Genomic DNA, 16,355 nt, shown 5'->3' on the forward strand with positions numbered 1-16,355 from the left:
CACTCCGCTCACCTCTCCCTCCGCTCACCTCTCCCTCCGCTCACCTCTCCCTCCGCTCCGCTGATCTCCATCCCCGGCGGGGGAACAGGCAGCGGCCAGGCAGGCTGCAGCTGCCTCGCGTCATCTCTCCCCTCCCTCCGCTCACCTCTCCCCTCCCTCCGCTCACCTCTCCCCTCCCTCCGCTCACCTCTCCCCTCCCTCCGCTCACCTCTCCCCTCCCTCCGCTCACCTCTCCCATCCCTCCGCTCACCTCTACCCTCCCTCCGCTCCGCTGATCTCCATCCCCGGCGGGGGAACAGGCAGCGGCCAGGCAGGCTGCAGCTGCCTCGCGGCGTCTAAGATGGCGGCGGCAGAAAAAAACCCCCTTCCTCCCTCGCGGCGCCTAAGATGGCGGCGGACGGAAGTAGAGGTAGGTGTCGCGTGTGTGTCGCTCTAGGTGACGTGTGTGTGTGTGTGTGTGACACTGTGTGTGTGTGTGTGTGTCGCCCCCCCCTGCCTTTCACACCCCCCCTGCCTTTCACACCCCCTCCCCCTGCCTTTCACACCCCCTCCTGCCTTTCACACCCCCACCCTGCCTTTCACACCCCCCCCTGCCTTTCACACCCCCCCTGCCTTTCACGCCCCCCCTGCCTTTCACGCCCCCCCTGCCTTTCACGCCCCCCCCCTGCCTTTCACGCCCCCCCTGCCTTTCACGCCCCCCCCTGCCTTTCACGCCCCCCCCTGACTTTCACGCCCCCCCTGCCTTTCACGCCCCCCCCTGCCTTTCACGCCCCCCCTGCCTTTCACGCCCCCCCTGCCTTTCACGCCCCCCCCTGACTTTCACGCCCCCCCCTGACTTTCACGCCCCCCCCTGCCTTTCACGCCCCCCCCTGCCTTTCACGCCCCCCCCTGCCTTTCACGCCCCCCTGCCTTTCACACCCCCCCTGCCTTTCACGCCCCCCCCTGCCTTTCATGCCCCCCCCCTGCCTTTCACGCCCCCCCCCTGCCTTTCACGCCCCCCCTGCCTTTCACGCCCCCCCCTGCCTTTGACGCCCCCCCCTCCTGCTTTTCACGCCCCCCCTCCTGCCTTTCACGCCCCCCCCTCCTGCCTTTCACGCCCCCCCCTGCCTTTCATGCCCCCCCCTGCCTTTCACGCCCCCCCTGCCTTTCACGCCCCCCCTGCCTTTCACGCCCCCCCCTGACTTTCACGCCCCCCCCTGACTTTCACGCCCCCCCTGCCTTTCACGCCCCCCCCTGCCTTTCACGCCCCCCCCTGCCTTTCACGCCCCCCCTGCCTTTCACGCCCCCCCTGCCTTTCACGCCCCCCCCTGCCTTTCACGCCCCCCCCTGCCTTTCACGCCCCCCCCCTGCCTTTCACGCCCCCCCTGCCTTTCACGCCCCCCCCTGCCTTTGACGCCCCCCCTCCTGCTTTTCACGCCCCCCCTCCTGCCTTTCACGCCCCCCCCTCCTGCCTTTCACGCCTCCCCCCCTCCTGCCTTTCACGCCTCCTGCCTTTCACGCCCCCCCCTGCCTTTGACGCCCCCCCCTCCTGCCTTTCACGCCCCCCCCTTCTGCCTTTCACGCCCCTCCCTCCTGCCTTTCACGCCCCCCCTCCTGCCTTTCACGCCTCCCCCTCCTGCCTTTCACGCCTCCTGCCTTTCACGCCCCCCCCTCCTGCCTTTCACGCCCCCCCCTCCTGCCTTTCACACCCCCCCTCCCTGCCTCTGGGCAACGCCGGGTATATCAGCTAGTTTAATATAAAACAATTAAACAAAAAATAATAAAATGACATACATAATATCAATATAAAACTTTCATATAAACAACGTGATACCTTACAGATATTAAAGATATTAAAGTGACACCATATAAGGCCTGGAACCATTGGAGAGAAATGTCAATATACTATTTAATATTTGCAACAAATTTGAAACAATTTGTTGCAAATATTAAATAGTATATTGAAATTTCTCTCCAATGGTTCCAGGCCTGATATGGTGTCTCTTTAATATCTGTAAGGTATCACGTTGTTTATAATAATATGTATAATACTATAATATATATTGTTGTTGTTGTGTATTCATATTTAAGCATTAGATTGCTAATTGACTTTGTTGTATATGTTATTGCAAAGTGCTTTGTAATATTGTCTCATATGCGTAGGCACGGTTGTTCTATACTCCACTTATTTAGTGGTAACTAATTATGAAGGATGGTTCAATTGTATTCATTCCCCCTGTATATTATAAACCGTGATCTAGGCATTTACGATCTAACATTAACTGCAATTGCATTCAAATTAGTTTCCTTTCATTATCAACATCCATGTTCTATCAAAGGACTCTATGATAACACTGGGCGTCATCCAAAGTAATCATATGTTGCTAATCACCGTAATTGAACGAACTGGGGTATATATAGAAGCACAGACCCAGGTAGCATCTATCCCTGACGAAGAAACCCACTATTAGGAGTTTCGAAACGCGTTGGAGGTTTTTTGGCATCGCAGGGACACCGTAGCAGTGAGATACAGGAGGTGACGTCAGCAGAGGAGCTGATCGACCAGACTCTGGCAGCAGCTGACTAAGAGTACAGAAGGCGATTCTCCTCCTGTGACTGGCTTATTTCACTCCACGGCGAGCGGTACATCTGGCGAAAAGACCATAAAACAAATGTGCATGTCCTAGTCACCTTTGGTGAGTAGGATTTCAATTTTTATCATGGCGGAGCAAGTTCCATTTTCAAAGTGCAGCAGCTAATGAAAGTTTTATATTGATATTATGTATGTCATTTTATTATTTTTTGTTTAATTGTTTTATATTAAATTGCTCTGTTTAATCTATCTATTTTGTCCCTGGGTAATGCACTATTGCAATGTTTTTTGTATGTCTTGTCTTCCTTTCTTGAGGTAATTGTTTAAAGAGAAGAACTTTATCCACGACCATATCCTCATCCTTGCCTCAGCGCCACAGGTTTTTTCCATCCATACATCTTTATCTGGTTGGGAGAGACCAGAATAACCTTTCGGGCAGCTCCAGGACTATCTTTTGGACTCTTTATCACAGGTTCATTTATTGTCAGATGTATATATTAATTTGAACCCATTTCTCACACGAGTGCTATATTGCACTTATATTTTCAAAAGTCAAGGTTGTAAGTCTAGATGGAGTTCACATAACCTTATATTTCTTTTTTGCTAACTGCCAGATTTTCAGAGTAAACCCGATTACCGCCGGTTCGGACTGTCTCCCAAGACCAGTCCCTGAGCTCAACCATAGCAAAGTAGGCAGGTCAACCAGGTTTTTAAGTGAACTCTCCAAAATCCACCCATGCATAGGTACCTCTCGGGGAGTGCCATGTTTCAAATTAGAGGCTATATAATATTTTAGGATATTTGGAACTGCCAAACCACCTCCTTTCTTAGACTCCAGCATAATTGACCTGGCAATTCTCCGTTGTTTATGTTTCCAAATAAATTGCATCATTTGGTTTTGAATTTCTTTTATATTTGTATGTGGGACAGCTATAGGTAATGTCTGGAAATAGTATAGAAGTCTAGGGAGGATATTCATCTTAACCGCAGTTATACGCCATATCCAGGAGATGCAATTAGAATTCCAAGCTTGTAGGTCTTTTCTTATCTTAAAAAAAAGTTCAGAATAGTTTTATTTATATAATGAGTTGTAGCCCCTAGTAAGGTATATCCCGAGATACTTCAGATGGGTCTTTTTCAACTTATTGTCAAAGTGTTGTTTAAGAACCTCTACCTCCTTTTCAGTGAACATTAAATTTAGCGCTTCCGACTTTATCCCATTGACGTTATACCCAGAGAACTCTCCAAACCTCCGGAGAGCGGATTGTAAATTCGGGAGAGATGTCAAAGGGTTAGATATAGTAAGGATAATATCATCCGCAAAGAGTCATATTTTGTAGTACATTTTTTATATTAATCCCCTGTATATTTGGGGAAGGTCTGATTGTAGCCACGAGGGGTTCGATTGTCAAGGCAAAAAGAAGAGAGAGGGGGCACCCCTGTCCTGTCTCATTCTGAAATTGTTATCAGATTCCTCTTCCCCCCTGGAATCTTCAGAGTGGCTGTTGCCATCTGATAGAAGGCACGGACCCCCTGTAAAAAAAAAAAACCTGAAAATCCAAATGCCTCCTCCAATCTAGAAAATCCCAACTTACCCTTTCAAACACCTTCTCCGCATCTAGGCTCAACAACACTGCTTTTGCTTTAGATTTATGTATCTGATCAATCCCATTAATAATTTTCCTTATGTTATCCGACGACTACCGTTTGCTCACAAACCCCACCTGATCAGAAGAGACTGGAAACTTGGGCAGGTAAATGGCAGATGAGGTTTAATACAGATACATGTAAGGTTATGCATTTGGGCAGCAAGAATAAACAGGCAACTCATAAATTAAATGGGGATAAATTGGGGGAATCCTTGATGGAGAAGGATTTAGGAGTGCTTGTAGACAGCAGGCTTAGCAATAGTGCCCAAAGTCATGCAGGAGCTGCAAAGGCAAACAAGATCTATCTATCTATCTATCTATCTATCTTTATCTTGCATTAAACGGGCAAGGATGGAAAGGAAGTAGACATAATGATGTCCCTTTACAAAGCATTAGTAAGACCACACCTTGAATATGGAGTACAATTTTGGGCACCACTCCTTAGAAAATACATTATGGTACTAGAGAGAGTGCAGAGAAGAGTCACCAAATTAACAAAGGGGATGAACAATCTAACTTGAGGAGAGGCTAGCTAAATTAGATGTATTTACATTAGAAAAGATGTGTCTAAGAGGGGATATGATAACTATATACAAATGTCACTAGGGTTTTTTGTTTGCCTTTGTCTGGATCAATAAGTATAGATATAGGATAAAGTATCTGTTGTGTAAATTTAGCATAGGTTGAACTTGATGGATGCATGTCTTTTTATAAACACATCTACTATGTAACTATGTACCCAGAGATTAGTACACAAATTGGAGACTCGCTTAAAAATTATTTTCCTATTAACAATAGTTCTGTAGAATCGATAGCACATAAGGCCACGGTAAGAGGACAACTCATCTCAATAGCATCACACAGAAAGAGAATTTAAAAAAAAAAAAAACATTTAACGGAACAAATCGTAAAGTTAGTATGTGAGCGTCATAGTAGCTGGTTATCCTTAAACATGCCTGGCTTTAGAGATAGGTCTCTCCCCCGTGTGTATTCTCTTGTGTTTGTTCAGGCTGGATGACACACTAAATCCCTTCCCACATTCCCCACATACATGCGGTCTCTCCCCTGTGTGTGTCCTCTTGTGTATGTTCAGGCTGAATGACAAACTAAATCCCTTCCCACATTCCCCACAAACATGCGGTCTCTCCCCTGTGTGTGTCCTCTTGTGTGTGTTCAGGCTGGATAACACACTAAATCCCTTCCCACATTCCCCACATACATGCGGTCTCTCCCCGGTGTGTGTCATCTTGTGTTTGTTCAGTTGGGTTAACCGTCTAAATCGCTTCCCACATTCCCCACATACATATGGTCTCTCCCCTGTGTGTATCCTCTTGTGTATGTTCAGGCTGGATGACACACTAAATCCCTTCCCACATTCCCCACATACATACGGTCTCTCCCCTGTGTGTATCCTCTTGTGTTTGCTCAGGCTGGATGACACACTAAATCCCTTCCCACATTCTCCACATATATGCGGTCTCTCCCCTGTGTGTGTCCTCTTGTGTGTGTTCAGGCTGGATAACACACTAAATCCCTTCCCACATTCCCCACATACATATGGTCTCTCCCCTGTGTGTGTCATCTTGTGTTTGTTCAGGTGGGTTAACCGTCTAAATCCTTTCCCACATTCCCCACATACATGCGGTCTCTCCCCTGTGTGTGTCATCTTGTGTCTGTTCAGGTGGGTTAACCATCTAAATCCCTTCCCACATTTCCCACATACATACGGTCTCTCCCCTGTGTGTATCCTCTTGTGTGTGTTCAGGTTGGATAACACACTAAATCCCTTCCCACATTCCCCACATACATACGGTCTCTCCCCTGTGTGTATCCTCTTGTGTTTGCTCAGGCTGGATGACACACTAAATCCCTTCCCACATTCTCCACATATATGCGGTCTCTCCCCTGTGTGTGTCCTCTTGTGTGTGTTCAGGCTGGATAACACACTAAATCCCTTCCCACATTCCCCACATACATGCGGTCTCTCCCCTGTGTGTGTCATCTTGTGTTTGTTCAGGTGTGTTAACCGTCTAAATCCCTTCCCACATTCCCCACATACATGCGGTGTCTCCCCTGTGTGTGTCATCTTGTGTCTGTTCAGGTGGGTTAACCATCTAAATCCCTTCCCACATTCCCCACATACATACGGTCTCTCCCCTGTGTGTATCCTCTTGTGTGTGTTCAGGTTGGGTAACACACTAAATCCCTTCCCACATTCCCCACATACATACGGTCTCTCCCCTGTGTGTATCCTCTTGTGTTTGCTCAGGCTGGATGACACACTAAATCCCTTCCCACATTCTCCACATATATGCGGTCTCTCCCCTGTGTGTGTCCTCTTGTGTGTGTTCAGGCTGGATAACACACTAAATCCCTTCCCACATTCCCCACATACATGCGGTCTCTCCCCTGTGTGTGTCATCTTGTGTTTGTTCAGGTGGGTTAACCGTCTAAATCCCTTCCCACATTCCCCACATACATGCGGTGTCTCCCCTGTGTGTGTCATCTTGTGTCTGTTCAGGTGGGTTAACCATCTAAATCCCTTCCCACATTCCCCACATACATACGGTCTCTCCCCTGTGTGTATCCTCTTGTGTGTGTTCAGGTTGGGTAACACACTAAATCCCTTCCCACATTCCCCACATACATATGGTCTCTCCCCTGTGTGTGTCCTCATGTGTCTGTTCAGGCTGGATGACACACTAAATCCCTTCCCACATTCCCCACATACATGCGGTCTCTCCCCTGTGTGTGTCCTCGTGTGTGTGTCCAGGCTGGATAAGTCACTAAATCCTTTCCCACATTCATGCAGTCTCTCGGTCTGTGTCCTCTTCTGTAGGTTCTGGTCTGATAACCAAGTCAGACTCGTCCCACTTTCTCCAAGATCTTTTCCTGTGGCAGCTGTTAATACATATATTTTGGCATGAGAAGCAGTTACATTGTTTATTAATTGCCTTGACGGGTTGAAAGATGCATTTTCTGTCATATTTATTGGAATGTTGCAAGATTGTTCTGTCCTCATCTTTTCCATATTCTCATTTGGGTGTTTGAACTTCAGATGTTTGAGGAGGTAATCCTGGCTGCTAAAAGCAACCTTGCAGTGCTGGGATGGGTGGATTATTAGTGCTTGGCTTTGTACTAGACGAGACAAAAAAAAGTCACTGTTACACAAACTGTCTTACAAAAGGCCATGCAGGAGAGGTAAGTTGGCATATCACAAAAAGTTCAGGATGAAAGTAACCTGTAGATGTACAGTGTAAAAATGAAGGGTTTAGCACAACATGTGCAGCATTAGGGCCGGAGAGTATATGTAGTGGATCATACATTTAAAGTGGATCCTAATATTTAACGATTTAAAAGGAAATCTCACTAGCTGCAAAACTCCAATTAAAGTGGCTGAAATAATTTCAAATCCTTTGCTAGATAGTAAGTCGATAGTAAGTATGAGGGGGACATACCGTTACCGGGAATAAAAGTGCTTTTAATATAATACATGTTTTACGTTCCCTGTACAACTAGCCTCACACAGATGAGACTCAAAAGGTCGAAACAGCTGTCTGTGAGTGGTTATACTGGCTTTGCATCTAATCCTATGCTGTGCTTAAAAGCTGTATGAACAGTGGGCATTAGCTTATAATGAAAGTATGTTTGTTAGGTAGCACTCCACAAATAACTAAATTTATAAATATAAACTGGAGATAAATTGGTGTTCAGAATCAGGAGGGACCTCTGAACCCCCGAAAGAATCATATATATTCAAAGGGTCCCCAGCACGCAAATAGATATAATAGACAATTGTCAATTTGAATAAGTCAATAAAGGTATATTTGGCAACATTTCTAGCAGCTGTACAATATACCCAAATGCAGGGTCTGGAGATCATATCTCGCGAAACAACAACTACAATAATGTGGAGGGAAGGGAGTGGTTGGGGGTGAAAAAAAGGGGGATGGAGGATAACAATAGAAAAAATAATTTGATAAATAGTAAGTCGATAGTTTCAGTTGTGAACGTATAATTAAAAAATGTTTGTACAATTAATAGAAAACGTGTCTCATTAGAAGCTCACATGTCAGTCACCGGGTGTTCCCGTTACCGCACCATGTACCAGGTCTCCAATAGTTATAGGATGATCCAACTTTCTGCTAAATCTCCATTGTTAAATCAGGAACCAAATGCCCAATTATTGTATTTGACATCGTAGATGTTATTCAGACTTAATTAAGCTATACCAATATCATCCAGTGACTTCCAGAACTGTGTTAATTTTTTAATACAATTGTTTAAAGGTTTTTTTTTTAAGGGAACAAGGAGTCTGTTACCGATTCTCCCCATTTTATTAAACACTATGATATATATTATCTTTGTGTGTGTGTGTAAACATTGCATTTGATAAAACACTATGATATAGATATAAATATAGATACACACAAAAAAAATTGTTGTGTACTTGATTAAGTGCCCCTGCGGCATGGCTTATGTTGACGAGACCCCCGTAAACTCAAGGAGAGGGTGAGCCAGCACCAATCAACGATCCGGTGCCATGTACAATACCAGCCGGTAGTCAGCCCATTTTTTGTCAACAGGGTACAGTATCAGCCAGCTACGGGTGCAAATAATAGACCTTGTCTTGAAACCAAGACGTGAGGGCAATAGGGTTGTTATCCTTAAAAACGTGAGGCCTTCTGGATACCCTTGTTGGGGACATTACAGTACATCCCCATGGTCTTAATCGTCATTATGACTTGACGGGTTTCTGAGGATTGGACTTTGTATAATTAAAGGATGCCTGTGTTGGTTGGTTGTGGTGTGAGGCTATCTGGGAGAGTGGTGTTTTATTACTTTGCTACCCCATGTGTGTCAACCATTAGAAGTATGCTCCTCTTAGTCCTTGCACGTGCTATGTGCACCCGCTCTATTTCAGTGTTTTCACGTGGTCTATTATTTGGATTTCCCGTCTATCTTCGTGTGTGTCTGAAGAGCTCTATGCAGTACAGTTTGAACCTCTTGTCTATGACTACACCCAGGCTACTGATGTGGTGTTTGCCTGTGTGATTTTGTTCAGCTCCTCTGTTTTGGACTTTTTAACATTGCCTGGGAATTTTTGACTGTTCACTCATTTCACAGGCTTCTTTTGTTTACCTTGTCCTGTCTATTCTCCCCCCACCACATCCCCTTTATTCCCTCTCCTTACTTACTATTTATGTGTATTTATTGTACTTTTTTAAATTTTGTTTTCACTGTTGGTTGAGTAGTCAGTTAGGAATTTTGTCTTTTTGTATATATATAGGGACTATGGCATTTTATGAGGAACACACATTTAGAAGGTTCTGCAAAAGGTTCCCTTATACAGTACATCTAATATTCTAGTTTAGAGTAGAAGGAATTTTATTAGTTCTTTCCTTGGGCAGTGTACGATCTGTATATTAAGGGAAGCTTATGCTAATTTGTGATCAATGCACATGCTCTGTGGTGCTGGTCAGACAAGTAGCATACAGGTTACACCGCTGTTTTAGGTTGGGCGATTATGACTTTAGTGCTTTTTGTATGTGTGTTCCCCCCTATATATTCTGTCCATGCTTCATTGACAACACAGAGCTTGAGAAAAGACCTTGTGGTCTGAAACGTACGTCGCTCTGGAGTTTTGGTGATTGCTTGATGATTTATTGAGATTAAATAATCCTTTTCTATTGAGTGTGCTGCAGACTTCATGTTTTTGTAGAGAGATATGTATCTATATATAGATGATATATTATTTATATGCAGTTTATTGCCCATTATATACATAGGAAAAACAGGGCCAAAGCCAGCCTGGGGTAGTGTTACGCCGGTGCTGCCCGCAGACCAGACCCGTCCCCTGGGCTGAAGGGGGAAGTGGTAATACACGCACCCGTAGCAAAGGGAGCGTGTCCGGAGTGTGGTATGAAGCGTTGCCAGGCCAGGTGTAGTAAGGTAGACAATACTTGCCGATACCGGTTGTAGAGATAGAGTGAAGGATGTCTTGCCGAAGTCAGGGAGTGGAGAGTGGAGATAGGTCGTTGTCCAAGCCGTGTTCAAAGGGTTACCAGAGTGTGAGTTGTCCAAGGAGTGCCGAGATCGAGAGCCAGAGGGGGTAGTCGTACGAGCTGTATCAGAACCTGTGAAAACACTGAGAGAATCCAGAAGTTCTTCCATGCAGAGACTATGTCGAGCAAAGACTGAGAGCAGAGAGGAGCTAGATAAAGCAGGAAGGTCCAATTAGGAACGGAGGCGGGACAGGAAGAGCTACAGGTAGACACTGCAGATTGGTGCAGGCATAACAGGCCAGGTGAGTCTTGTTGGTAACCTGAGTATGCCCGTGCAGTGTGCGGGGGCGGAGCCTGAGGTCCGGGGGACGGGAATAAGAGTGTGCAGACTGAGCGTGCTCCGTAACACGTGTACGCGCGTGAACCGAGCCAGTGGATGGTGCAGGTGTGCGTGCAGGAGGGCGTGGGCGTTCCCGGCACTGAGCAGAGGAATCACCGAGGGGAGTGATCCCGCGACGGCGGCAGGGGCGGGGAGCCGTGGAGGCCGGTAAGGCAGGATAGTTTTGTGTGTCCAGGGCCTCCCTGCGGGGAGGGAGTGCTCTGTGTGGGAAGCGTGGAGAACGCCGATTCCTGACAGGTAGGTGATAAAATATTTGCGGTATTTCTGCCGTTCATCCTGTTCCAATAAATATCGGAACTTGATGTATGGCAGTTTTGACTTGAAAATGCGGTATTATGCCTGGTTTGATCAGATCCGATGCTTTTAACGGGTCAGATAAAGAGTGCTTTATTTTTGGCGCTGCAACGCTGATTCATTGCACGCTAATAATAATTTTTATGGGCGGTAATACGGCATTTTTGGTTACCGCAGCTTGATGTATCCGGCCCTTTCACTCAAGTCAGGTTTAGTGAGATTAAGTTCTAGTTGACCAGTAATGGTGTATGCAGATCTATCAATATTTGCAGTTTAACATCAGTAATAAGATAATAGAGATATAAAAACTACACAACACACATATTCCTGATTACCTTGTGCTGGCGCGTTACTTTTCCACAGCGTACCCCACTTGGTACCAAGTTCTTTCCCATATTCATCTCCATACCAGACCAGGAGCTCTGTGTGTGGGGGGAGGTCTGTGCAGGTTCTGTAGTAGATTTCCCTGTGGTTCTGCAACGTCACAAGGTTCTGTTCTTCCTCGTTTCTCGCACAATTTACAAACCTAAAATTGGGACAGTTAGTGAGGTCTCAAAGTAATGTCTATTTTATAAAGGAAGAGCTGAAAAAAAGATACAAGTTGTTAATAATGTGACTTGTCTTCTCTTTCTTCTCTACAGCTTTTGAGGTGGACAGAAGTTAATGGAGAGCAATGTATATTGTATTGTATTGTATGTCTTTATTTATATAGCGCCATTAATGTACATAGCGCTTCACAGTAGTAATACATGTGGTAATCAAATAAATAACAGATAATATAAATAACAGATCATGGGAATAAGTGCTTTAGACATAAAAGTAACATTTCGGAAGAGGAGTCCCTGCCCCGAGGAGCTTACAGTCTAATTGGTAGGTAGAACGTACAGAGACAGTAGGAGGGAGTTCTGGTAAGTGCGTCTGCAGGGACTAAGCTTTATGTATCGTGTTCAGAATATCCACAGTGCTATTCATATGCTTCTTTAAGCAAGTGTGTCTTAAGGTGGGTCTTAAAGGTGGATCGAGAGGGTGCTAGTCGGGTACTGAGGGGAAGAACATTCCAGAGGTGTGGGGCAGAAAGTGAGAAAGGTTTAAGGCGGGAGAGGGCTTTAGATACAAAGGGGGTAGAAAGAAGACATCCCTGAGATGAACGCAAGAGTCAGAGAACAGTCGGCGTGGGTTAGACTTGTGCATGTTGATTAGTGCAGAATAATAGGCTTGTTTAGCTTGCGAGAGGGCAGAGTTGAAACAGGATAGCATAAATTTGTAGTGAAGGAAGTCTGCGAGAGTGTGAGACTTCCTCCAGAGGCGTTCAGAGGAACGAGTGGAGGAACGCAGCATGCGCGTGTGGGAATTTAGCCAGGGTCTAGGGTTAGAAGGGCGAGTGCGGCAGAGAGAAAGCGGGGCATGTAGATCAAGAGACGAGGACAAGGCAGAGTTGTAGTTCCTGACCAGGTTGTCAGGGTCTGTAGCAGAGCTGAGAGAGGAGAGGGAGGAGCTTAAAGTGGACTCAAAGTCAGGTAAGTGAATAGAGCGCAGGTTTCTGCAGAACCAGGGGGTAGATGGAGGTGGAGAAGGGGAGAAGCGAGATAGAGAGAATGAGATGAGGTGATGGTCAGAGAGAGGAAAAGGGGAAATGGAGAAATCAGAGAGAGAGAAGTTTTTTTTTTTAACGTATATATTTTTTATTTTTTCAGAAAACATAATAACATATAAAGGGGGGAAGGGAGTGGGGGGGAGGGGGGTACAGAAAATAATAGGGTTATGGGGTGGGGGGGGGGGTAGGGCAGTGGGGTAGCATCCATCACTGGCTTCATGCAGGAAGCAAACATTCTATGATACTTGTCACATCCTATGCTAGGTCTAGGTCTACCGAACCTTTAGTAGTTATTACTGGTTTCCTTACTATTTTATGGTTCCTATTGGGTTCTTCCATATGTAGGTCTCCCAGGGGTCCCATATCGTCAGGAAGGAGTTGTGTCTGTCGTGTATTAGGCTTGTAAGTCTCTCCATCGTCATTATGTAGTTTATTTTGTGCAATACCTCATTGATCGGGGGTGGGTCGTTCTTTTTCCAATGTCTTGCTATTAAATTTTTGGCTGCGGAGAGGATCTGCGTTATCAAAAAGTCTATTTTTCTCTCAAGTCCGTCTGTCGGTTTTAGTAAGAGCACTGTTTCTATGTCCCATGTTAGCTCTACCCCTGTTGTTTCTTCTATTAGGCGTCTAACTCTTCCCCAGAATAGGATGATTTTGGGGCAAGTCCACCATATATGTTTAAATGTGCCTATTTGGCCACAGTTACGCCAGCACATTGGGGAGGTTAGCGGGAAAAAGGAATGGAGGCGGGCTGTTGTGTAATACCATCTGTGTAGGACTTTCAGGTTGGTTTCTCTAATTAGGGAACATCGGGAAGCTTTAGCTGTCCTTTCGTGGATTTCTGCCCAGTCCTCTTCCTCTAGGGAGTTTCCTATGTCGTGTTCCCAGTCTAGAATGTTTTTGCTTGTTTGGTCGTCATATTGTTTTAAAAGTACCTGATAGAGTTGGGCAATCGTTCCTTTATTGTAGTGACCTCTTTGGTATAGGCTCTCAAAGTTGGTGAGTGGCCTATTCCAAGTGTCGTTTGGTTGGATTGAGGAAACATAGTGGGCCAGTTGTATGTATTGGAATATTTGTGTGGTTGGGATGTTATATTCCTCTCTTATTCCCATGAATGATTTAACTTTCCCTCCCTGTTGCATGTCTCCTAACCTAGAGAGCCCTTTCTCGTCCCATTGCTTAAAGATATTTGAGTTGTGAGCTGGTGTAAATTCGGGATTGGCTCCAATGGGTGTTAGGGGTGAGGGAATGGAGGAGATTTGCCTGTGTTTGCAGTTTTTATCCCAGATGTCTAGAGAGTGCAGTAAGACTGGGTGGGCTCTATAGGCTGTTTGTCTGTTCCCCTTTTTTACCCATAGAAGAGACGCTAACTCCTTTGTCTCTGCTTCCACTCTCTCTATATCCACCCACGGCTTTTTCCCTGGGGCTGCGGACCAATAGATTAGCGGACTTAGTCTAGCCGCTTCATAGAACTTTGTTAAGTCTGGTTGGCCCAGGCCTCCTCTTGCCTGGGAGAGAGCCATCAGTTTCTTCTTTATCCTAGGTTTTCTGCCGTTCCATATAAATTTGGTTATCTCTTTTTCCAAATCTCTTATTACATAGGCTGGAACCGTAACGGGGAGCACTTGGAATAGGTAAAGTATTCTAGGTAATAGGTTCATTTTCACTGATATTATTTTACCCGTCCATGATATCTGGTATCTTGACCAAGATTCCAGGTCTTTTTTCAGGTTTTTAATAAGATTCGGGTAGTTTGCTCTGTACATATTATCATATGTTCTCGTAATGTATATTCCTAGATATCTCATCTTGTCTGACATCCATTTTATTGGGAATTTTTTCTTTAGTGCGCTTTCTAGTTCTGGAGGTATGTGCAGGCCTATAGCCTCTGATTTTGTGTTGTTCACTTTAAAGTTTGAGAGTGTGCCAAATTCGTCTAGCGTGTCGAATAGGTTTTTTAGTGAGGTATCCAGGTTAGTCAGAGAGAGTAAAGTGTCATCCGCAAATAGCGACACTTTATATATGTTGTTTCCTATAGGGACACCCTCTATCCCTTGATTCTCTCGTATTCTTGAGGCTAATACCTCTATGCACAAAGCGAATAGCATTGGGGAGAGTGGGCACCCTTGCCTGGTACCGTTAGAGACTGCGAATGGTTCTGATGTGTATCCTGAGGTGCGAACTGTGGCTATTGGGTTGGAATATAGCGCCTTAATGCCTTTAATAAAGTTTACATGTAGGCCCATCTCTCTGAATACCCGGAACATAAAGGGCCAGGCCACCCGGTCAAAAGCTTTCTCAGCGTCTAACCCTAGAATCAGGGTAGGGCGTTGGTTTTTGTTACTGTTGTGGATAATGTTGATTACTCTCCTGATGTTATCAGAGGCCTGCCGTTCTGGGGTGAATCCCACTTGGTCAGGGTGTACCAAGGAATTTAATACTCTGTTCAACCTGGTTGCTAGAATTTTGGCGAATAGTTTTATGTCTGTATTTATCAGAGAGATGGGCCTATAACTGGAACATAACGTCAGGTCTTTTCCTTCCTTTGGTATAACAATGATAGAGGCCTTTAGGGACTCTTTTGGTGGTGCTTCTCCGTCTAGGATCTTATTGAACCAGCGGATCAGATATGGCTTCAGCGTGTGTTCGAATTTCTTATAATAGAAATTAGTGAACCCGTCTGGGCCCGGGGCTTTGGAGTTCTTGAGGGATTTAATGGCTGCTGAGACCTCCTCTGCTGTTATCGGGGTTCCTAGTTGGGCTGATTCTGACTCGTCTAGTTTGGATAGTTTTGTGTTTTTTATATATTCGTCTAACTTTGCTTCGAACCTCTTGTTGGCTTTATCGGGGTTTGTCAAGTTGTATAAGTTACTATAGTACTGGACAAACTCTTTATTGATTTCAACCGGATTGTGTGTTAGGCGGTCTTGTTTGGTTTTTATGCTGTATATATTGAGGTTTGCTGTTTTATTGCGGAGTTTTGCCGCCAATTGCCTGTCTGCCTTATTGCTTTTTTCATAAAAGATCTGGTTTGTCCATCTCATTGCTTTTTCAGTATCTTCAATCAGTATATTTTTAAGTTCCAATCTATCCTTGTCTATCGCTGCTCTAACTTTGTCCGTTGGGGTTTGTTGGTAGGTCTTCTCATTTTCTCTAATACTATTGTTTAGCTTATCTATCTTTTTGTTTTTCTCCTTTTTCCTATGGGAGGCAATACTGATTATCTTGCCTCTGAGCGTAGCTTTATGCGCCGCCCATAGTGTACAGTCGCTGATTTGCCCGTTGTCATTTATTGCGAAGTAGTCCCGTATAGCCTTTCCTATAGCTTTTTTAGTGTCTGGTAGCCTGAGCAGTAGGTCGTTCATTCGCCATTGTGTGCCCGTCGGTCTTTGGTGCATGTCTCTTATGATTAGTGTAACCGGGGCGTGGTCTGACCATGTTATATTGTCTATTTCTGCCTTTATTATCCTCTCTGTCAGTTCACTAGATACAAGTATATAATCAATGCGGGTGTATTGTTTATGCGGGGGTGAGTAGAAGGTAAACCCTTTGGTTATGGGGTTCATTAGCCTCCATGCGTCGACCAGCCCACCCAGTCTTATGCTTTGTTTTAGAGCGGTTGAGCGATTCCGTCTCCGGTATTGCTCTTTGCCCTTGAGCTTCGCCTGGTCTTTATTGCAGTCTATAACGGTGTTAAGATCCCCTCCAATTATTAAGTAACCCTTCTTATATTGGCTTATCGTCTCGAAGGCCTCATTAATATAGCTTTCTTGGTCTGTGTTGGGGGCATATAGGCTTACAAGTGTTAGTTCTGTCGTGCCTAATTTACCGGATACAATTA

At 45.3% G+C, this 16,355-nt stretch overlaps 1 protein-coding gene across 1 annotated transcript in view; it reads right to left on the reverse strand.

Annotated features, from left to right (window-relative positions):
- LOC142466376 (uncharacterized) overlaps positions 1-10,072 on the reverse strand; it is a 69,273-nt gene extending 59,201 nt beyond the window's left edge. The window contains exon 1 of the mRNA XM_075571231.1: positions 5,174-10,072. Within this exon, the coding sequence (XP_075427346.1) occupies positions 5,174-7,252 (2,079 nt within the window). The 5' untranslated portion in view covers positions 7,253-10,072. The remainder of the gene's footprint in view (positions 1-5,173) is intronic.
- Positions 10,073-16,355: the final 6,283 nt, after the last annotated feature.

This window comes from Ascaphus truei, chromosome 15, assembly GCF_040206685.1.
Source record: "Ascaphus truei isolate aAscTru1 chromosome 15, aAscTru1.hap1, whole genome shotgun sequence".
NCBI lineage: Eukaryota > Metazoa > Chordata > Amphibia > Anura > Ascaphidae > Ascaphus > Ascaphus truei.